This window comes from Procambarus clarkii, chromosome 50 (genome assembly GCF_040958095.1).
Source record: "Procambarus clarkii isolate CNS0578487 chromosome 50, FALCON_Pclarkii_2.0, whole genome shotgun sequence".
Classification (NCBI taxonomy): Eukaryota; Metazoa; Arthropoda; class Malacostraca; order Decapoda; family Cambaridae; genus Procambarus; species Procambarus clarkii.
In genome coordinates this window covers 19266551-19291745 of record NC_091199.1, presented here as the reverse complement: position 1 = coordinate 19291745, position 25195 = coordinate 19266551, and the positions used below count along the sequence as shown (strand labels likewise).

Here is a 25195-nt window from a genome sequence, read left to right as displayed (position 1 = left end):
TGTTGGCCTTAAAGTTGTGTTGGCCTTAAGGTCGTGTTGGCCTTAAAACCGTGTTGGCCTTAAGGCCTATGAAGCACGGCACAGGGTCGTATGAATGCCATCTGAACAGCTTACCGACCATTCAAAACGTGGACCATTTTCGGAAATACGGTCTTTTTTTCTCTCTCTCTCTATGTACACTTTACACCTGTAAGAAAGCGCCTCTGTGGCTGAGTGGCCGTCCTTGTCTGCTCGCTAACTACGCCACTAACTGTGTACGGGGGGGGGGGGGTTCAGGGCATCCTTGTTACTAACATAACTTATAACTACATTGTTGCAGATTATCCGTTTGCCTGCGTTAATATATAATTTTTATAATATAAAAATAACAAAAACACTCATTTTTTACCTGTCATCACTCCCCAGGTAGTTACAATGGATGTGTATTTAAAATTCCTTGTAAAGATTGTAATAATTTCTAAATAGGTAAACATTTTGACCAGAGAATAAAAAAACATATATGTACTATAAGGACAGGTCAAGAGTTACAATTCATTAATTGTTCACTCATGAAATTGTATAATTAAAATGAGTGTAAATCTGTTACTGAAAGAAATAATATTGAATCTACATTTATAAAAAGTTGTGAAATGGGATCTTGATGTGAGTCCAGGATTATTTAGATTCGACAGTCTTACAATTGGTAAGATAGGTGATAGGTCTACAATTATGTAATGAATAATTGTATTTTCAGTCTATTCCAAGAATTAGGGAAAACTAGCTCATTCCCACTCAATCGTATCTTCCTTTATACAAGAACACATACGTGACAACATCCACCTGACCATAAATGTCATGACATTAATGTCAACACTCACAAGTCAGCGTCGTATGATACTTATCAACTGGGTGCCAATTCATGTAGGAATACTAGGGAATGACAATGTAGATGAAGCTGCAAAACTTGCAACTAGTAAAATAAATGTTGACATTTACAAACCACAAAATCTAGCACAGATTAAGTAAATAAGTAGAAATAGAGCAACGCAGAGGTACAGTGACCACAACACAGCAGTTGCAACATCAGGATCTGCGGGTTGGTCCAATAATTCAACCAATTACGAACCACTTATTTGGATGAAAGGGAGAAGTAGAACAACAGAAGAACACTTACATCGCATCAGGCTAGGATACCCATGTGCATGGGAAATAGTCTTGAAAGTTCCAGAAAATGAGAGGAAATGTCAGCACTGTGGAGAAATGCCCGACACATTACTGGAACATTATCTAACACAGTGCACAGTTACAAACCCAATAATATTTCAACTTAGATTCAACAGTGCAGAAGAAGTTGTTAAACACATGGGACATAATCTTACTGAAGCGATCATACGAGTCATAAATACTCATACACCGCCTAAGTAAGACAGAAACGCGAAACGAGCAACACTTAGTGGGCCAGCCAGAGGCTTAGGGCCCGCGCAGGAATATCTCTACCCCCCCTTCAAAAAAAAATCGTCCATTATTCGATATTTTGTTTATGGAGGTTAATCTCTCTCTCTCTCACAAGGATCTCTCACAAGTCGAGCCTGGCCTCGGGCCGGGCTTGGGGAGTAGAAGAACTCCCAGAACCCCATCAAGCAGGTATCAAGCAGGTAATCTACTCATGTATAGTGGAGTATATTATCACACACTCATGCCTTCTCTGTCTGTATTCCTTGATAATGTGTTCAAACACGAAAACGTTCGAAATTTTCATTTCGTTTCTTGCTATGTGGATACTTACGCATAAATATATGTATTACACTCACTTGCACCATCGAATCGAAAGACAGGAGCTCTGCCTTAATACTGTATACATTTTATATACATACACAACATTTGAAGAAAACATTAATGTTTATACGTAATTGTGGGTTGACATAATACCTTTTAGAGCACTTAACACCAATGGATTCTATTTTTTGGGTTCTAGGTTTTGAAGGTCCACATTTGTTCGGTGAGAATTATTGGTGTATATTTAGCATTTAGGAGACATTACGAGGTGTGTTCGGGGAGATACGTGCAATGGAGAGTGCGAGTCCTCGTCCAGGCTCACTACAACACACCCTTCACATAACGATTTACTTAATTAAAATAGCTAAATAAAGTACAGTCTTTCATTGCATTTCAGGCTTCTTTATTTACATGAAAGTTCAGCTTTGATCGAGTCAAACTCTGCAACATCAAAGACATTGCTTGCTTCTTTTGTGGCAACTTCGTTGCTCTATTGCAGCCGTCGAATCAATACCCACCGAGTATTGACCGCCAACATATAGTCCCTTGCGGGAGAACGTTTTGGCATGGCTCTGGCTGATCATATTTGTATGTTCATATTCATGTCATATGTTCATATGTCGATCATATTCCGTTGAGCCTGCTTGAATGGCCTTGTTATACCCTCCCGGGAGAGTATAACCAGACTCCGAACTCATGTTTGGGTTCTCTCAGTCCGTCTTTACATCACGACCAGGATTCATCAACCATTTACGAAACCTCTACATCTTTCAATAACCACGGCGGCTTTCTCTACATTTATTAAACAGTTCATGAGCCTCGAAACTTCACAAGCTAAAGTTATCATTGTTATAAACAACCTCTCAGTGCTTCGGAGCTCACAAAACTGCTTAACAAATGTAAACAAAACCCGCCAAGATCGCTGAAAGATGCACACACACGTTCCAGAAGTTGTTCCAGAAACGATTGATGATTTGCTGGTCCTGGTTTGGCCGTGTCCCGGTGACTGGGGGGACGGAGCTTCCGTGGCTTCCCTTTGTCGCTCTCTCAAGCTGCCTGGACAATTACCTCCAGTTTGAGAAAGAGATCAAAGACAGGACAAGCCGAGGAGGACAAGGGCAGCGGGCGGACCGCCTCGTGGCCGCTGGAGCCCGGGAAGTCGATCTCGCTGATTTCACTTTCAATAGCGATCGAGGCGCTGAGGGTGCCTCGACCAGGCCTTCAAGTAGCAAGATGGCTCACCTGGCTACAACCGCTACCCATTACATCTGCGGACAGACAACCTACTGAAACTTTTGCAGAAAAAGTAACAGCTCAAGTAGAAGCGGAACAGCTCATGTAGGATTATGACAGGTCATGTAGGATCATATCAGGTCATGTAGGATCATATCAGGTCATGTAGGATCATATCAGGTCATGTAGGATCATAACAGGTCATGTAGGATCATAACAGGTCATGTAGGATCATAACAGCTCATGTAGGATCATAACAGCTCATGTAGGATCATAACAGCTCATGTAGGATCATAACAGCTCATGTAGGATCATAACAGCTCATGTAGGATCATAACAGCTCATATAGGATCATAACAGCTCATGTAGGATCATAACAGGTCATGTAGGATCATAACAGCTCATGTAGGATCATAACAGCTCATGTAGGATCATAACAGCTCATGTAGAATCATAACAGCTCATGTAGGATCATAACAGGTCATGTAGGATCATAACAGCTCATGTGGGATCTGAATGGGGTGAGAATAGCTTGAGCTACCTCATCCCTTTGTGTGTATTTTACCTCAATAAACTTATTTCAAATTCAATTCAATTTCAATTCAATGTGGGATCTTAACAGCTCATGTAGGATCATAACAGGTCATGTAGGATCATAACAGCTCATGTAGGATCATAACAGCTCATGTAGGATCATAACAGCTCATGTAGGATCATAACAGCTCATGTAGGATCATAACAGGTCATGTAGGATCATAACAGCTCATGTGGGATCTGAATGGGGTGAGAATAGCTTGAGCTACCTCATCCCTTTGTGTGTATTTTACCTCAATAAACTTATTTCAAATTCAATTCAATTTCAATTCAATGTGGGATCTTAACAGCTCATGTAGGATCATAACAGGTCATGTAGGATCATAACAGCTCATGTAGGATCATAACAGCTCATGTAGGATCATAACAGGTCATGTAGGATCATAACAGCTCATGTAGAAGCAGAACAACCCAGCAAGAAGCAGCAACCTAGTACTCACAAACATATCCCCAAGAAACAACAAACCTTTAAATTCCACAAACTCTGGACCCCTGTAAAGAGCATCTGGAATCCTTAAGATGAGGTCGAGGTCGAGAGAGAGAGAGAGAGAGAGAGAGAGAGAGAGAGAGAGAGAGAGAGAGAGAGAGAGAGAGAGAGAGAGAGAGAGAGAGAGAGAGAGAGAGAGTGAGAGAGAGAGAGAGAGAGAGAGAGAGAGTGAGAGAGAGAGAGAGAGAGAGAGAGAGAGAGAGAGAGAGAGAGAGAGAGAGAGAGAGAGAGAGAGAGAGAGAGAGAGAGAGAGAGAGTTCACCGTCTGCTGAGACTTACTCAGTGACTTACTAAATCAACACAAGATATTGGCCGCAACACAAACATCACAGTTGCTGCCTCAGGAGCCACGAGGAAAAGATGATAAACTTACCGAGCAACATGTTGATCACACACTTCATTCCAGGACTTGACACGGCTTTGAAACACTGCACTTTACGGTAATTTGTGCGGTCGAGAAGGAAAAGATTTTATCTTCAGTGGCAGACAAAAATACAAATCATAGTTTTCTGTCATTTTTTGCTGATGGGAAAAAATCTACATGAAAACTACTCCTGTTGAAGACATTAAAAAACTTCAAGCAGATATTAATAAAGTTTTCGACTGGGCAGTAGAGAATAACATGATGTTTAACAGTGATAAATTCCAGGTACTCAGGTACGGTAAAAATGAGGACCTTAAACAAAAAACAGAGTACAACACAATCAAATCTACTCATAATCTGCTCATAATAGGAAAAATACATGTAAAAAATCTGATAATAATGATGTTTGACTACCTAACGTTAATGTTAATTGAGCATAACTAAGCAAATACAGCATCAGTCAGAAAAATCATAGGATGGATTACGAGAACCTTGAAATCCAGGGATCCCATCACAATGATTGTACTATTCAAATCCCTTGTGCTGTCCCGTCTTGAGCACTGCACTGGGTGCAATGGGTTAAAGGCGTACCTGTTATGCCAGTTGCTGTGAGGCTTCTGTGCTGGCTAGGGTTTGAGTCTCCTGGTGGGAAAGTGCCCGATTTGCCTAATAAGCAAAGTTTTCATGAATTAATATATTTACTCTAATTTTTTTCTTATGAAATGATAAAGCTACCCATTTCATTACGTATGAGGTCAATTTTTTGTTATTGGAGTTAAAATTAACGTAGATATATGACCGAACCTAACCAACCCTACCTAACCTAACCTAACCTATCTTTATAGGTTAGGTTAGGTTAGGTAGCCGAAAAAGTTAGGTTAGGTTAGGTTAGGTAGGTTAGGTAGTCGAAAAACAATTAATTAATGAAAACTTGGCTTATTAGGCAAATCGGGCCTTGCATAGTAGGCATAGAAGTGCGTTCTGGCTACTAGGTACGATATATATATATATATATATATATATATATATATACTTTGAATCTGCTTGGAAACGGGGGCTCGATCCATAGCCACGGAGAAAAAGACATAAAAATGCATTAGAGGGGATTTTTAGGTCCCCACCAATGCAGGTTCCATGTATATTGCCCAAGTTGGTTCGAAGTTAGGCAGCAGCCAAAACGTTAAGTCTCTTGAGTAAACAATAAGGAAAGTTGCTCCCAAATGCATTAGAGGCTTGTTTATACAATAGTGGACCAGAATACATCACATGTTTTTTCCCCTAACCCAGGCGTCTGGGAGCACGACACCGACAACCAGAACAATGTTGACCTCTGGAATAGCACACGACCCAATTAGAGATGGTAATTATCAAGCCTGGAACTACGACTTCAACTAAGCCATTACATTGCACTTGCAAGAGAGAGAGAGAGAGAGAGAGAGAGAGAGAGAGAGAGAGAGAGAGAGAGAGAGAGAGAGAGAGAGAGAGAGAGAGAGAGAGAGAGAGAGAGAGAGATAGAGAGAGAGAGAGAGAGAGAGAGAGAGAGAGAGAGAGAGAGAGAGAGAGAGAGAGAGAGAGAGAGAGAGAGAGAGAGAGAGAGAGAGAGAGAGAGAGAGAGAGAGAGAGAGAGAGAGAGAGAGAGAGAGAGAGAGAGAGAGAGGTCGAAGTGAAGGAACGGTGCTCCATCCACTTACAAATATTCGGGATCGAACGCCGACCTGCAAGAAGCGAGGCCGGTGTTGTACCGACTAGTTCAAGTGGATGGCGAATCCCTAGAGGAGGAACCCAGAAGACGGGACTCCGGCTATGCTGAGTATCCGGTCAAGACGGCTCCAACCTCTACACAGTTAGGATCTGTAAGAAAGCTTAAGGAAGATCAGTTTCTTCAAGAAATTTGGTTTCAAATTAAAACCATCTGGAGTTAGGGCTCAAGACAGAGCCCGGTTCTGGACTGGAATTTATATATGCTTAGGGCTGTTATGGACGGTAATATATATGCTTAGGGCTGTTATGGACGGTAATATATATGTTTAGGGCTGTTGTGGACGGTAATATACATGTTTAAGGCTGTTATGGACGGTAATATATATGTTTAGGGCTGTTGTGGACGGTAATATACATGTTTAAGGCTGTTATGGACGGTAATATATATGTTTAGGGCTGTTGTGGACGGTAAAATATCTGGGATTAGGGCTGTTGTGGCCGGAAACACGAGTGTGTTCCTCACGGTTCACGCCGCTGATGTCCCCAAGAACAGACAATTTGTTCAAAAAATGAAAATGAAAATAAAATATGCAGCAAGCATCAAATACGAACAGAAGAAAACGAGCATAATAAAGCGTCGTCGCCACCCAGACTAAACTATTTAGATTTAACAGTCTCCAGAGGAGCACTGTCGAAGAATTTCACCCCAGCATACGCAGGTATCTGGGAATACATGATTGTTGCTCTCTACTGGAAGGGAACACACTGACGCCCCTGAGGGGAGCAGGGCAGGGGGGTGTTAGGGGCTGAGAGGGGGTCCTGTAGTCACCCTCCATCATAGTGTCAAAACTAAAGAATTCTGATGGGATCCTTTGAAGAGTTGGAAGTTAATTTCCAAGAAATAATAAACTTGCTTTAAAAAACCTGCTTTGATGAGCGACAAAAGAATATTTCACCTGAGCTTTATTGGCGTAGTAAGAAAGATGAATGTTTACTGTCGCGAAGTAAAATTGCTGTAACGTACAAGGGATTCCTCTCCTGTCCCCGGGAGGCTGAGAGGACTTGCCAAAAAGGTTTCACCATTTTCTTGACTTCCACCTGAATTACCGCCAGCCGAGTGAGGGCTGAATCAGGTGAAAGAGGCTTCCAAGAATTCAAAGTTTTGCTGCGACTAGATGGCGGATTTTACAGGCGGACAGATTTAAACTTGTTTAAGGAACTTGGTTTAACGGATCTTTACTTCGTAGGAGGACGGAAGGCTTTATGGAGTGAGGTCGACCCTCGAGGTTGACTCTGGAGGTGGACCCTGGTGGTGGGCCCTGGAGGTCGACTCTGGAGGTGGACCCCTGGTGGTGGGCCCTGGAGGTCGACTCTGGAGGTCGACCCTGGAGGTGGACCCTGGAGGTTGACTCTGGAGGTTGACTCTGGAGGTGGACCCTGGTGGTGGGCCTTGAGGGGACCTTGGAGCTCCCCCCTGTAGAGCACCCTGAAGGTCGATCCTAGTGAGTACCAAGGAAGAGAGGGGGGGACCCCTTGGAGAAGAGAGCCGAGGGCACCTAACCCAGCTGGTGAAGACCCCAAGTTATGCGACACAACTAGTGCCCTGGACCCGGATTCACGAAGCAGTTACGCAAGCACTTACGAACCTGTACATCTTTTCTCAATCTTTGGCGGCTTTGTTTACAATTATTAAACAGTTAATGAGCTCCGAAGCACCAGGAGGCTGTTTATAACAATAACAACAGTTGAATGGGAAGTTTTCACGCTTGCAAACTGTTTAATAAATGTAACCAAAGCAGTTAAAGATTGAGGAAAGATGTACGCGTTCGTAACTGGTTCATGAATCCGGGTCCTGTACACCACAACTCCTCGCCAGGGCTGTCAAAAGAAGTACGCCAGAGGAAATAAACTGACTTTCAAGCCAAATAAAAAATAAGCTTTAGGCTTTTGAATATCCAATACAGTTGCTGACGTTCGTTGTGATCTATGGTAAATGAATTTCTCTTGAGCCGTCACAATAGGCTAAATACAATGTCCATCTTATCTTTGAATTGAGTTTACCATTCCGGAGAGACTTGGCAACGGGAGTCAGACTGGAGCACAAGCTGCTCCATCCCATCCTCCGAACTGACAGTACGTTTTAATACTAAGTGTAATAAGTACATTTCCTGACTGTCATACATAGTACATAATTGCACTTATGGGGCTGTTACATTTACCTCCCCATTTTTGGAGGACGGGCTGACTCCTGTGTGGTCCAACAGAAAACGGAGGCAACCCTTCCCTTTACCTAATAAGTCGACTTTCTTTTGTTTAAGGAATCGACCAATCCGTCAAAAATACAATTACTAAAATGATGAAAACATCGTAATATTTACGTTCTCTATTTATCGGCTTCGATAGGTCAAGTGGGCTGTTTGAGTTGGTATGTTTCTGGCTAGTCAAAACAGTCGCAATTGTTACGAAGTGGCAAATAGAAGGTTCGAGCAACATCCCTGGGGTACAAGGTACACACTTGAGCGGTCGTCTCTGATCAACACTCGGGGGAGGGTTTAAAAGGTAAACTCCTCTGCCCTTCACGTCATCGGAACACACACAATTCCCCCACCACAGTGAGCTGTGTTTGTGTTATGGAAGACGGAGTTGGTCTTGGGTATTATTCGCTATCATAAATCCAGGAGGCACGAGGAGGATATCATACTAAAAAACGCTTCCGAATACAACAATTATTCCCAGAGTTTTTCTACTATGCGCCAGGCTGTTGCTGGTAGCAGCCTGCAGGCTCACACATCAACTACAACCCGGCAGGTCCTGCTGGAATTGGTGCAGTTGCCCCTGGAAAACATCAACTTTGGCTCCGGAAATATTTCGTACACTTGGAGAGACGAAGTACACTTGGAGGACGAGTATTTCGAACACTTGGAGGGACGAGGTTGTGGCGCCCGGTGACCTCTGGTATTGACTGTTCTCAAATTGTGCCTATGGTACCCCTTCCGCTTCGCTAGGTCTACTGTCCATTTATTTACATATATTATACTACAGTAAGTTGTTACTTTACTGTGTATATTTGGGGCTCGACCTTCCAGTATATTTAATATATATATTATAAGATATTCATCAGCTTGAGATACTTCTCTCGTCTGCTCTCCTAAGAATACAATTTGAGTGTTCTGAGACGTCTCGGTAATTTTTATGGTTCTTGGGGTCGATGCGAGCCGTATATGTTCTCTGACTTCCTTCTATTTCAGACATATCTCTATGACCTGAAAGAGAACGCATCCGGCAGAATTTTTAGATGGGAAACACAAGTGATTTGAAAAGGAGCAACATTATTATTTTCCTGGATGATGGTACGTTTTCTTCATTACATTCATGGAACAAGTGGTTCCATGAATGTAATTTCGAATGGTTATGTCAGACCATTCAAGTGGTCTGACAACCATTCGTAGATCCTAATGCATGTCGTCTCCGTTCTAGGAGATCTGTTTGTATCTTGAATCCTGGATCCAGTTAAGGTTCCTCCTTATTTCTATATCTAAGTTGTTGGAATTTATCACATTTGATTTTTTTAGTTTTCAATGTCTCATACCGAGACAATATTCATGCTGATTATGGTGTCTTCTGCAAAGGATGACACGACTTTGTGATTCCATTTTTGTCTATGAAATTGTGACGAGAGACGGAGTAGTTATGGAAAGATTGTGCCTTGGAGCATAGAGCTCCCACTCTGCTCGGACTTAATTTTGCCTGGCTTTGGTTATTCTTTGTGACCTGTTTATTAGCAAAGTGAACATGCATCGCTTCACTCTCTATGTCATTTCATTGTACCTCATTTCATGTACAATCATTCCATGTTTGCATTCATCAAGAACCTTGCAAAATCCGTGAAAACATTATCTGCATTTTGTATTTTTTGTTGCTATTTCCGTAATTTTCATTACGTTGTTGATTGAGAAAGGTAAAATATACCTGCTTTAAATCCGTGTTGACCAAGGTTGTGCTGTACGTTTCTCACTGTTAAAACTAGAGAGAGAGTTGTCAAACACAAGTATGAGAGCCCCGGGCGCTCAAGCGGCAGAGCGCAAACACAGAGAGAAACAAACATTGAAAACCAGGAGATCAATGCACTTGGCAGTACTCGTCTTGGCTAATACCCTGGGCCTTGGAGGAGCAGGTACTGAGCAGTAGCTGACGGCGACGGTGGAGGAGGACTCGAGACTTGGAGAGCAGGAACGGAACCTCTTCAGTTCATCTATTTACCAAACATGGGGAGGAGCAATTGGCTAAGATCCGACTGACCCCTGGGTTCGATACCAGGACAGGGTAAGGCCCCTGGATAGGGTATTTGGGTACACACTCGATGCCCTAGCAGTAAATAGGCACATGGGAGTCAAGCAACTGTTGTAGTCAGCCGTTGGTTTGGGAGGACCATTATAAGACCAAATGACAATAATTAAGACCCGCAAGCCCTCTATGCATTTTGATGTCGCAATCAATGATGATGTCTTCGCTGTATATATATATATATATATATATATATATATATATATATATATATATATATATATATATATATATATATATATATATATATATATATATATATATATATATATATAAACCAAAGAGCTCGAGCCACAAACTGAAACCCAACTAGCAAATGACCCAACTGCTGGGCATATATCTAACCTCTTCTCCCTCCTTCTCTAAGCACCCGCTTTCCCTGAGACCTACACCTCCAGGAGGTCCGTCGCCTCAAAGATATCCTCATTAACAACAATAACTCTGGCACCAGGATCGACCCGACTTTAAAGAGGCACCTCGAAGCAGGTCCGCTCTTAACTACCGCTCGGAAACCATCGAGGCCACGAGGACACACCGACACGAGCTGATGTTATCAACAAATTACTGTTAAACAAAAAACGTAAAAAATGTCAAATTTTGTTATGAACACATGTCAGCTGACTTCAGCGCTAGCATGAACACCAATATGCTGAAAAATGTCCCAATTCTGTGAGAGATAGTGTAGCTCCCAGGCTCTTGTGAGCACAGTCTTCCTCTGACAAATCTTCCTCATCTCTTCCTGATACTAAGGTTTCCTGCTGATAATGACGTTCCTTCCTCCTGATACCGTCGTCTCCTCCTGATACTGACCTGACCTACACCACCCCGTAATCTACACCAATTTCACCGTTTAGTCGGCACTTACACTGGCCTGGAGGTCCAGGGATGAAGCCTGACACCCTCACTAAACACCTGCTTGATGGGGCTCTGAGAGTTCTTCTTCTCCCCCAAGCCCGGCCCGAGGCCAGGCTCGACCTGTGAGAGCCGGTCCGGTACAGGTCTGAGACACGCCGCACTTTCCCTCACCAAACCTCAGTTCCTGGTGCTTAGAAAGTGCACAAACGCAGGCGATGAGTCACAATAATGTGGCTAAAGTATTGTCAAGACAATCGACTTGAGAATGGTCCAGGACGGACCGAAACGTCGTCGTCCCTTCACCTTCTAGTGTGTGGTCTGGTCAAAAAAGTGCACAAAGCTCACGTTTTGTCATTAAATATAACTCAGCATTTATGGAGTAGAGCTACGGAAGTAACGCAATTTCTGGCGTCATAAATACATTACTGAAGCTTGAACTAACACCTGTGGTCATACCTACAGCATACTAAAGCTTGAGCTAACACCTGTGGTCATACATACAGCATACTAAAGCTTGAACTAACACCTGTGGTCATACATACAGCATACTAAAACTTGAACTAACACCTGTGGTCATACAGCATACTAAAGCTTGAACACCTGAGCTCATACATACAGCATACTAAAGCTTGAACTAACACCTGTGGTCATACATACAGCATACTAAAGCTTGAACTAACACCTGTGGTCATACATACAGCATACTAAAGCTTGAACTAACACCTGTGGTCATACATACAGCATACTAAAGCTTGAACTAACACCTGTGGTCATACATACAGCACACTAAACCTTGAACTAACACCTGTGGTCATACATACAGCACACTAAACCTTGAACTAACACCTTTGCTCATACATACAGCACACTAAACCTTGAACTAACACCTTTGCTCATACATACAGCATACTAAAGCTTGAACTAACACCTGTGGTCATACATACAGCATACTAAAGCTTGAGCTAACAGCTGTGGTCATACATACAGCATACTAAAGCTTGAGCTAACAGCTGTGGTCATACATACAGCATACTAAAGCTTGAGCTAACAGCTGTGGTCATACATACAGCATACTAAAGCTTGAGCTAACAGCTGTGGTACCTGCATCTGGCAGCTTGAGGACCGTCAGTACAGAGCGGCCATCTCGTTAATACCACGACAGCTTATCTTAAATTGTTCCAATAGCAAGAAATCATATAAAACTGAATATTATTATTTTTTCAACTTAATAATGCTACGTGATACAAGCCACCCATGACGTGATACATGCCACCAGTGACGTGATACATGCCACCCGTGACGTGATACAAGCCACCCGTGACGTGATACATGCCACCCGTGACGTGATACAAGCCACCCGTGACGTGATACATGCCACCCGTGACGTGATACATGCCACCCGTGACGTGATACAAGCCACCCGTGACGTGATACATGCCACCAGTGACGTGATACATGCCACCCGTGACGTGATACATGCCACCCGTGACGTGATACATGCCACCCGTGACGTGATACATGCCACCAGTGACGTGATACATGCCACCCGTGACGTGATACATGCCACCCGTGACGTGATACATGCCACCCGTGACGTGATACAAGCCACCCGTGACGTGATACATGCCATCCGTGACGTGATACAAGCCACCCGTGACGTGATACATGCCACCCGTGACGTGATACAAGCCACCCGTGACGTGATACATGCCACCCGTGACGTGATACAAGCCACCAGTGACGTGATACATGCCACCAGTGACGTGATACAAGCCACCAGTGACGTGATACAAGCCACCAGTGACGTGATACATGCCACCAGTGACGTGATACATGCCACCAGTGACGTGATACATGCCACCAGAGACGTGATACAAGCCACCAGTGACGTGATACAAGCCACCAGTGACGTGATACACGCCACCAGTGACGTGATACAAGCCACCAGTGACGTGATACAAGCCACCAGAGACGTGATACAAGCCACCCGTGACAGGAGTGCGTGGTATGATGATTCCTGTCATCATACCCAAGGAGAGAATATACCCAAGAACTTCGGCATATTCTTGTGCGTGAAGAATATGTCCAATAGGCAGGCCAGCAGGACTGGCCACAAGACACCTTTAAAAATAGTAAACCATGACGATTTAAATTTTACAAATGCTTGACTTAATCCTAGGATTAGTAAGTTGAACTGTTAAATTAACTTAAGTAACAACAGCCATCGAAGCTTTGTCAGTCTCAGCACGACTCTCAAATAGGAATAATTAAACCGGAGCAGACAAGGCTCTGCGACCCCCCAGCGTTTTTCCTAGAATTCAAAATTACTCTTAGTCTGTTTACTATCCTCTTTACAGAAGTGGGGCTTCAGAAGTGACTGTAAACTGTTTTCCTGAATTATCGAAGCATGCCAGAACGCACAGAAACTTTTTGTTTACAACTCAGTAAACTGAGTTGAACTGAGTTGCTCAGTATAACTCTATGGTCAGCGCAGTTCTGATCAGCACAGCACCAGAGAAAATAATTGATGACAAAATTCAACTCAGCACAGCTTCAGGAACAACAACAACAGATCACAAAGCTGTGCTCAACACAGCCCCAGAAGCAACAACAGATGACACAGCTCAGCACACCGTTGCAGCCGCCTTTGCAAGGAAGAGTGCAACACGGTGATTGAGCGCGTCAACAAGGGAACAGATCCCGCCTGAGCTTCCAAGCTTCATAAAAGTCTCTTAACCTATCAAAGACGACTTTGAAAGGGCGTTTAAGCCTGTGCGAACGTGGGTGGAATAGCACAGCAGTGTCGGAGGGGGAGGACAGGTCGTGGTGCTGGTCGTGGTGGTGGTGGTCGTGGTGGTGGTGGTCGTGGTGGTGGTCGTGGTGGTGGTCGTGGTGGTGGTGGTCGTGGTGGTGGTGGTCGTGGTGGTGGTCGTGGTGCTGGTCGTGGTGGTGGTCGTGGTGGTGGTCGTGGTGGTGGTGGTCGTGGTGGTGGTGGTCGTGGTGGTGGTCGTGGTGCTGGTCGTGGTGTTGGTCGTGGTGTTGGTCGTGGTGTTGGTCGTGGTGGTGGTGGTCGTGGTGGTGGTGGTCGTGGTGCTGGTCGTGGTGCTGGTCGTGGTGTTGGTCGTGGTGTTGGTCGTGGTGTTGGTCGTGGTGTTGGTCGTGGTGGTGGTCGTGGTGGTGGTCGTGGTGGTGGTCGTGGTGGTGGTGGTCGTGGTGAACTGGTACTTGTGGTGGTTGTGGTGAGCTGGTACTTGTGGTGGTTGTGGTGAGCTGGTACTTACTCACCTAGTTGTACTCACCTAGTGGTGCTTGTGGGGGATGAGCTCTGGCTCTTTGGTCCCGCCTCTCAACCATCAATCAACAGGTGTACAGGTTCCTGAGCCTATTGGGCTCTATCATATCTACACTTGAAACTGTGTATGGAGTCAGCCTCCACCACATCACTTCCTAATGCATTCCATTTGTCAACCACTCTGACACTAAAAAAGTTCTTTCTAATATCTCTGTGGCTCATTTGGGCACTCAGTTTCCACCTTTGTCCCCTAGTGCGTGTGCCCCTTGTGTTAAATAGCCTATCTTTATCAACCCTGTCGATTCCCTTGAGAATCTTGAATGTGGTGATCATGTCCCCCCTAACTCTTCTGTCTTCCAACGAAGTGAGGTTCAATTCCCGTAGTCTCTCCTCGTAGCTCATACCTCTCAGCTCGGGTACTAGTCTGGTGGCAAACCTTTGAACCTTTTCCAGTTTAGTCTTATGCTTGACTAGATATGGACTCCATGCTGGAGCCGCATACTCCAGGATTGGTCTGACATATGTGGTATATAATGTTCTGAAAGATTCCTTACACAAGTTTCTAAAGGCCGTTCTTATGTTAGCCAACCTGGCATATGCTGCTGATGTTATCCTCTTGATATGAGCTTCAGGGGACAGGTCTGGCGTGATATCAACCCCCAGGTCTTTCTCTCTCTCTGACTCTTGAAGTATTTCATCTCCCAAGTGATACCTTGTATCTGGTCTCCTGCTTCCTACTCCTATCTTCATTACATTACATTTGCTTGGGTTAAACTCTAACATCCATTTGTTCGACCATTCCTGCAGCTTATCCAGGTCTCCTTGAAGCCTCAAGCTGTCCTCCTCTGTCTTAATCCTTCTCATAATTTTGGCGTCGTCAGCAAACATTGAGAGGAATGAGTCTATACCCTCTGGGAGATCATTTACATATATCAGAAACAGGATAGGTCCAAGCACAGAGCCCTGTGGGACTCCACTGGTGACTTCCCGCCATTCTGAGGTCTCACCCCTCACTATAACTCTCTGCTTCCTATTGCTTAGGTACTCCCTTATCCACTGGAGCGCCCTACCAGTTACTCCTGCCTATTTCTCCAGCTTATGCATCAACCTTTTATGGGGTACTGTGTCAAAGGCTTTCCGACAGTCCAAAAAAATGCAGTCCGCCCATCCTTCTCTTTCTTGCTTAATCTTTGTCATCTGATCATAGAATTCTATCAAGCCTGTAAGGCAAGATTTACCCTCCCTGACCCCATGTTGATGGGTTGTCACGAAGTCTCTTCTCTCCAGATGTGTTACTAGGTTTTTTCTCACAATCTTCTCCATCACCTTGCATGGTATACAAGTTAAGGACACTGGCCTGTAGTTCAGTGCCTCTTGTCTGTCACCCTTTTTAAATATTGGTACTACATTAGCAGTCTTCCATACTTCTGGTAGGTCTCCCGTTTCCAGTGACCTACTATACACTATGGAGAGTGGCAAGCTAAGTGCTCCTGCACACTCTTTCAATACCCATGGTGAAATTCCATCCGGCCCAACAGCTTTTCTCACATCCAGCTCCAATAGGTGCTTCTTGACCTCATCTCTTGTAATTTCGAACCTTTCCATGGTCACCTGGTTTGCTGCCACCTCTCCTAGCACCGTGACTTCTCCCTGTTCTATTGTAAAGACCTCCTGGAACCTTTTGTTGAGTTCTTCACACACCTCTTTGTCATTCTCTGTGTACCTGTCCTCGCCCACCTTAAGTTTCATCACCTGTTCCTTCACTGTTGTCTTCCTCCTGATGTGACTGTGTAGTAGCTTTGGTTCGGTCTTGGCTTTATTAGCTATATCATTTTCATACCTTTTCTCAGCTGCTCTTCTCACACTAACATACTCGTTCCTGGTTCTCTGGTATCTCTCTCTACTTTCTGGTGTTCTGTTATTACGGAAGTTCCTCCATGCCCTTTTGTTCAGCTCCTTTGCTTTCATACATTCCCTATTAAACCATGGATTCTTCCTTTGCTTCTCTGTTTTATCCTGTTGGGCTGGGACAAACCTGCTTACAGCCTCCTGACATTTTTGGGTGACATAGTCCATCATGTCTTGTACAGACTTGGTTCCGAGTTCTGTGTCCCAATGTATATCCCATAGGAATTTATTCATCTCCTCGTAGTTTCCCTTTCGGTACGCCAGCCCTTTGTTTCCCAGTTCTTTTTTGGGGGTGATAATTCCTAGCTCAACCAGGTACTCAAAGCTCAATACACTATGATCACTCATTCCCAAGGGGGCTTCCAACTTAACTTCCCTTATATCCGACTCATTTAGGGTAAATATCAGATCAAGCAAGGCTGGTTCATCCCCTCCTCTCGTTCTTGTCGGTCCCTTGACGTGTTGACTTAGAAAGTTTCTTGTTGCCACATCCAGCAGCTTAGCTCTCCATGTGTCTGGGCTTCCATGTGGGTCTCTGTTCCCCCAATCTATCATTCCATGGTTGAAGTCTCTCAAGATTAGTAGCCTGGATCCGTTCCTGCTAGCCACAGAAGCTGCTCTCTCTATTATATTGATGGTGGCCAAGTTGTTTTTATCATATTCCTGTCTGGGTCTTCAGACATTCGGTGGGGGGTTATATATGACTACTACTATAATTTTCTGTCCTCCAGTTGCTATGGTGCCTGATATGTAGTCACTGAAACCTTCACAGTTCTGAATTAGCATCTCTTCGAAACTCCAACCTTCTCTTAGTAGCAAAGCTACACCACCTCCTCCTCTCCCTTCTCTCTCTTTCCTCACTACATAGTAGCCCTGTGGAAACACTGCGTTTGTTATGGTGTTTGTTAGCTTTGTTTCTGTGAGTGCTATTATGTCTGGGTTTTCTTCTAGTGCCTCACCACAACCACTTGTGGTGGTTGTGGTGAGCTGGTACTTGTGGTGGTTGTGGTGAGCTGGTACTTGTGGTGGTTGTGGTGAGCTGGTACTTGTGGTGGTTGTGGTGAGCAGTAGCGTGGTTGAGGACTAGAACCGTGCGCAGCACCTGAGCAGGTGAGCTCATTAAGTCCCCCTGCTCAGGTGAGTACAGGTACGTAGTCCTCAAAGTATGTGGAGGGTTTATCGTGGCGCGTGGCGTCCGGCCCCTGCGCGGGCACTTGAGAGAGTGTCATGTTGGTATGTGGTCATGTAGGGAGAGTAAAGGAAGAGTAGTAGTAATATGTATGAGTATGTGCCGTAGAGTTATTCCTGTGTGTGTGTGTGTGTGTGTGTGTGTGAAGATGGATAGATGGTAGTATGTTGGTTATGTAGAGGAGAGAGGGAGGCCCCCTCTCCCTGGGAAGGATATGTTGAGGAGGGAGGGGGGGCACCCTACATGAAAGGGTAGGAAACCAGGCTCGTTAGATGGGTATGGGAGGGGAGAAGGAGGGGAAAGGGAGGGAGGGGAACAGGTGGCTGCAGCTTCGTGTGACAGTGGAGCCATTATTTTGTCTTAAAGAATGTCTGTTTTTATGTAAAGAAACGAACCATTTAACTTTTTCTCACCCAATCCAGCTGTGTTGGTGGTGTTCAATGACGTCGATTAGTTAGCCGTCAGACCGGGTCGTGTTAGCAGTGGGGACATCTCCCCCTCCCCCTCCCTGCTTCCAGAGCGGTAATCATATGCGGGTCATACCTACCACATAGCTCTGAGGAGTGACACCACATGACCACATGGGGTCACCTCTTCGAAGGTTGAGGCCTAACTGTTGCAAATGTCATCGTCAGCCTCTACCATAGTCAGGCATGGCCACCCCTCCCCCCCTCTATCAACATAGCAGGGCATACCACATACCAACACCACCACCACACTGCTGGGAGTGACAGCAATACGGCATACCATACTCACACCTGACACAGTTCACACCGGCACATAGCAGCAGGCAGACCACATAACGCAATGTAGGAGAACTGTACTAGGAGCGATGGGCCTCCTCCATGTCGCCCCCTCCCCCTCCCCCACGACGCTTGAGTGGTCTGTGTTCGCATTAAGGAGGTAAGGTTATGTGACGCAGCCTCCCCCTCCCCCTCACCCCTCTCCGGGCAGGTGACAGACAGCAGCATCAATCACTCGACAATTCCACACACTTCACAGTTCCCCAGTCTGCAATAAACGAGGGAAAAGTAAACACGTTATATAAATTTATTTCTTGTTATTAAACACTTAAGCGTTTTACAACGATAATAATAATAATAAGACTACTTCTTGGTGGTTTAGCTAGCAGACAGATGAGGAGAGTCATTCATCCACTCCATCAAACCTTCTTGACATCCTAGTCAACCATCCAATCTGTAGAAAAGGTTTAGCTAGTAGACAGATGGGGGAGGTATCTCCATTTCATCTCTCTTACCATATAAATATTACTGTGTTCACCATTACACACATCTGGGGTGGTCCTTTGAGGTGTACTGAGATGGGCGAGGTATTTGGGTGACCTTACCCTCACCCGTGTCCACCCCCTCTTAGCATTGAGTGGGTCATTGTTCTTTCTCAAAGGTGAGCCATGACCTCAACATACAAATTCCAAATGTGGGCCTGGGTGGGGAGAGAGCCTTTGTGGGCGGCTCCCTTCTTGGGGAGTCTTGACACTTAATTGGGGCTAAATGAGGCAATACAGCTCACCTAACCCACCCTCCAGCAGGCCCCCAACCCCCTCCCCCTACACCTAGTACTCAAGTCTGTTTACTTTCCCCCCTCCGAGGTTAAGGGGCTTACATGCATCTCTCTAAGTAAACTCAGTCAGTCAAAGTCAGTAGGTTAGCGTTTACTGAATTTTCTTCTATCTATCAAACTACTGCCCGCATTTAGCATCACTCAGTAAACACAGTCAAAGTCTCTTTGTTAGCGTTTACTGAATGAGGGAACCATTTTTAAAAGATGTCTACCTCTCTCTCTCTCTCTCTCAGTGGTGTACATCGGAGATCTACTAAGAAGGTTCACATTAGTTCATGTCTTTAAACACCCGATCCATTCCAATGACCCTTGAGCGACCAAGCGAGCAAGCGATGCATCCCGTTCGCTCTCTCCCATAGGTGAGCCATCTTCCCTACATGACCAACATGGTAACATCATTCTTTGCCCAAATATCATTTTTACGAATAACGAGAGTCGTAAGGTGGTCTTCAATGTTATTATTATTATTATAACAAATCATATTTTTTTTTATGTAAACACAGTTTCATGGGATACACATAGCAGTCACTGGTTACCAACCAACATGTTTTTTTCTCTCTCTCTCTCTCTCTCTATTCAGATCATTAAATAGTTAGGGGAAAAGTAACATCAATTCCTTTCTCCTGATGCCGCTGTTCACGTATTTTTTTTTCCTTTCACTTCTTGCATCTGTTTACTTAGACTGACAGCTCACCAGAGGATGGAAGACTAATGCCAGTTTTCGGCCCCCATCACTCTTACCCTTTAAGACCTTGTAACGTAACGTGACCAACATGGTAACATCGTTCTTTGCCAAAATATAATTTTTAAGAGTAACGAGCAACTTTCTGTCTGATGTCCAAATAACAATATTAAAATGTGAACCATGTTTACCCATTACATTCCAAACACAAATAAAATGTTAGCTCATGCTTGTTTAGTTCTTGTATCACGTTACGTAACGTAACGTGGAAAACTTCTTTCTCTTTCTGATGACCAGATAACATTTGAAAATGAGGTCAGGTTGGCCTTATACCATTAGGACTGTATGGCACTGCACGCAATAGTAGACTTGTAATAACATAGCAAGACAATATCACAGAATGTTCAACGCTCATATACCACAACATAACATAATGTAGAGATGCCATCCCATTCCACACGTTCTCACCAGAGGACATACCCCCACTGGAAGACAGAAAAGTTTGGGGAGACGTGATCACTACCTACAAATTCTAATAAATTTTTGTTAACCGCGTGATCACAACATGTATAACACATGGTCTCTTGTTCTGCCCCTGACTATCCCCCCTTCCCCTCGCCCACTCCCAAATCATTCATTCACTCTCTCTCTCTCCCTCCCTTAGGCGGGCCATGTTCCCCACATACAAATTCCAAGCTTGCGCTGTTAGCAAAGTAACATATATATATATATATATATATATATATATATATATATATATATATATATATATATATATATATATATATATATATATATATATATATATATATACATATACATATATATTATATATATATTATATATATATATATATATATATATATATATATATATATATATATATATATATATATATACATATATATATATATATATATATATATATATATATATATACATACATATATATATATATATATATATATATATATATATATATATATATATATATATATATATATATATATATATATATATATATATATACATGTGTGTATATCACGAAAATAAACACGTGATTAAAAATGTGACAATGTCAGACCACGGAGGAAAACTGAAATAGGAATTTCCTTAAGTACTTTCGTATATTAATACATCTTCAGAAGGAGTGCACTCCTTCTGAAGATGTATTAATATACGAAAGTACTTAAGGAAATTCCTGTTTCATTTTTCCTCCGTAGTCTGACATTGTCATATATATATATATATGTCGTACCTAGTAGCCAGAACGCACTTCTCAGCCTACTATGCAAGGCCTGATTTGCCTAATAAGCCAAGTTTTCATGAATTAATTGTTTTTTGACTACCTAACCTTACCTAACCTAACTTTTTCGGCTACCAAACATAACCTAACCTATAAAGATAGGTTAGGTTAGGTTAGGTAAGGTTGGTTAGGTTCGGTCATATATCTACGTTAATTTTAACTCCAATAAAAAAAAATTTACCTCATACATAATGAAATGGGTAGCTTTATCATTTCATAATAAAAAAATTAGAGAAAATATATTAATTCATGAAAACTTGGCTTATTAGGCAAATTGGGCCTTGCATAGTAGGCTGAAAAGTGCGTTCTGGCTACTAGGTACGACATATATATATATATATATATATATATATATATATATATATATATATACATATATATATATATATTGTGACGATAATCTCCTTCAAGAGATTGAGCCTGCTCTTCCCTCCACAATTACGTTGTTACAACTATATAAAACTACTATGGAAGAAATGTCCAACAACGACAACAACACCAGCAAGGTTTGCCAGAGAGCAAAACGTACGCAGCCAGGGACACCTGCTCAGACTCAAACCGCCAAACTACCCGTCTTGCTGCCGGCCCTCGCTGATTGTTCGCCGGCCCTCGCTGATTGGTCGCCGGTCTGGCTGCAACTGCACTCGCCCACCATACTACTTGATGTCTGGGGCCGCCACGACCTCAGTCCTCAGAATATTCCGTGCTTTCTCACAGTTAACACTTCTCCCTGTTAGACGTAAGCTTTGGTGTACGTGTACTAAGAGAGGTGATAGCTTAAAGCCAATATTCCAGCACCTTTCATTTACTTTTATATTGCACTTCTTGTTATTTTGCCTTAACGTAACTTTTCATTGTGTCATTTAATTATTCTCATTATTTTGATTGATTGATTTTATTATACGAATTTGTTTGTCCATTTTATTCATGTTTTGTTTATTTAACGTAATTAAAATTTCATTGTTAAAGTTTACTTGTGTTTTGTGTGTCTTCTCCTTACCTTACCACAGACGAAGTTCCAGATTTCTATTTTTTTTTAATACTATGTGACGAGGCCATACCCCTAGCTTTGAACAGCCGAACACCAACGCGTTACCGTCACATATTATATGGGGGCCTGTCCTAGGAGCTTCACTCAGGTACTGGTGCCAAGTGGTAATTTATGGTAAGCGTATTTAACTTTGTTAACGTAGCTTCACTATTTTTCATATTCAATTTCATTTTTTATAAGGTGCGGTGTATTGTGCATTACGAGAGTAACATATGGTGAAGGTGAGACAACTTTGGATTACGTGGTGACTGTAGGCCTCAGTCATACTCTTAATTGGTCATCTCTCCCTCCATGTTATTACTCGTGTTTACCATCTTTGTCCCTTGGATATTTCTCATTTTTGACAGATCATCATATTGGTACCCTGGTACTGTGGTCTGCCCCGGGTCAAGAGTACCCAATCTTCTGCAATCTGACTGTAGGAGGACAAAGAGGGCCATAGTTCCTCTAGCTCGAACTTTAGTTGCTGAATTGGGACCTCAGCAGCAGTTCTCGTCACCAGTTGACACCTCGCACCCCTACACGTCAGTCAGAGATAATGATACATACAACGGTAGGGAATTAGCTTATTTTTTCAGAGCACAAAAGTTCGCTAATTCTGTAAGTATCATATTAAATTCAGTAGGAAAAACTTGCTTTATGTCCTATAGAGACTTGGCAAGGTATGCCTACATCCTTGGACTACCAATTTTACTTTTGAGGCAATTAACTGTTTCATGTTTTCGAAACTCTGTTTCATTTGTTAGTAGGATTTTCTTGCCCTTATCCTCTTACATGAGTACCGGGTACAAGATTTCCTGCGCCCTTGATTTAATTTAATCATTTAACATCTTTTACTTAACTTTAATTGTTAAAGATCTCACAGGATAGGTATCAGTTGCCACGTTGTCCTGTTTCTGACATTCACTATTGAATATTCGTGTACCTTTATTTGCTAATTTCACCATGTTTCGTCTCCAAGCTTTCCGTGCAAATCCAGCAGGTGAAATAGGGACTTTAAGTCGTGCCAAGAAGACTGAATTACAAACTCTTGCACATGATTATCAACTAGAAGTTCCCTACCAAGCCAACAAAAATGACCTACACAACCTGTTGCTGGATTACTATTTAGAGCAAGGTAAGATAGACTCTGAAACTCATGAAACTTACTATATTGCAGAAAAAACTGATTTGGCAACGATGAAACTCAAATTGGAACTGGCCAAGATTGAACGTGAGCAGCAAAAGGAAGCCCGCGAACAGCAAAGGGAAGCAGCTGCCATACGAAGGGAAGAACAAGAACGAGAAATCACCCTCAGGGAACGTGAAACTGCCTTGAGGAAGGAAGAACAAGAACGTGAGGCTGCCTTAAGAAGGGAAGAAATCGCCCTCAAGGAACGTGAGTTTGCAATGCTCCGTGAGCGGGAAAGAGTACAGCTTGAAACCAAACAACGCGAGTTGGAGATGCAACGCGAACATGACAAGCAACAAGCAACTCTGGCTCTAGAGTGTCGTCAACGCGAATACACGTTGGAAACTTCACACCTCGCTCAACGCCAGCAAGCTACTGCCAATCTTCCCGTCAGTTTTAATATATCACATGCAAGTAAGTTAATGCCATCCTTTGTAGAAGCAGAAGTTGATGTGTTCTTTACCACCTTTGAAACCCTTGCTAATCAACTCAGTTGGCCTGTCGACCAATGGGCCACACTTCTCAGAGTCCATCTTACAGGTAGAGCTGCAGTCACACTCAGTACTTTGGCGTCTGAGAATGACTACCACACTCTGAAACAAGCAGTGTTGGACGCCTACTTCCTCTCTACTGAAAGTTATAGAAGGAAATTCCGTGACCACCTGAAGGCAAGTACCACTACCTTCCTCGAGTTTGCTAACACAAAACGGAGATATTTCATGAAATGGCTGGAAGCAGCACATGTCTCTACTTTTGCAGAACTCGTCAACCTGATGCTTGTTGAAGAATTCTTGAGACGTGTGCCGCCTCCTGTCCGCCTCTACTTAGCAGATAAAGAAGAAACCGACTACCTGAAGTGTGCTAAGTCGGCTGACACTTACAGCCTCATCCACCGGCTGACACCCGAACCATCCTCCAGTAAGAAGTCGTGGTACAGTTACGAGAAAGTGAGCCCCGATCAAGCTGGTTCACAACTGTACTGCAAGTATTGTAGACTCTATGGACATACCATAGACAAGTGTGGTAAGTCTCAATACAAGGGAACCACTGAACAACAAAAACCCAAACCAACTCCTCCTAAGTCTTGTAAGCCTGTGATGAATGTTGGTGTTAATGTTAATGATCTTTCTCTTTTCAGTAACCACCTGTATACTGGAACTGTCTCTGCCAACGGTTCAAATCCGGAGGGAAGTTGCAAATTGAAGATCTTGAGGGACACAGCGGCTCTTCAATCGATCATCTTGAAGTCGGCTGTGCCCAACATCACCTACACCGGAGAAACTGTCTTCATCACTGACCTCACTGCTACCACTCCATACCCTCTCGCCAGAGTCCACCTGAATTGTCCCTTCGTGAACGGGGAAGTCCAAGTCGCCGTCAGGGAAAAGCCTTTTCCCATGCCTGGAGTGCAACTTCTCCTAGGCAACGACTTGGCAGAAGACCTGCAACCGACCAACCTGATCGTCATGGACAAACCCCAGGTGTGTAACTCTGTGCCAAGTAACCCTATTCTAGAGTATGTTCCAGCAGAGGTTCAAGAGAGTGATGAAGTTTCTCCTCCGGTTCTCGTGACCACCCGTGCACAAGCCGCACGTCCACAGCCAGCTGACTCTACTGCTACCGCTGTCCCTCAAGACCCTCAGAAACTCCCCCCGCATCTGACCAAGTTGGAGTTCCGTAAG

General features: G+C 43.5%; 1 protein-coding gene across 1 annotated transcript; it reads left to right on the top strand.

Annotated features, from left to right (window-relative positions):
* The first annotated feature begins 10184 nt into the window (after positions 1–10184).
* LOC138351675 (SUMO-interacting motif-containing protein 1-like) lies at positions 10185–14006 on the top strand. Its single transcript, XM_069303693.1, has 3 exons — positions 10185–10308; positions 12582–13331; positions 13828–14006. The coding sequence occupies exons 1-3, from the start codon at positions 10185–10187 to the stop codon at positions 14004–14006; spliced, it is 1053 nt and encodes a 350-aa protein (XP_069159794.1).
* Positions 14007–25195: the final 11189 nt, after the last annotated feature.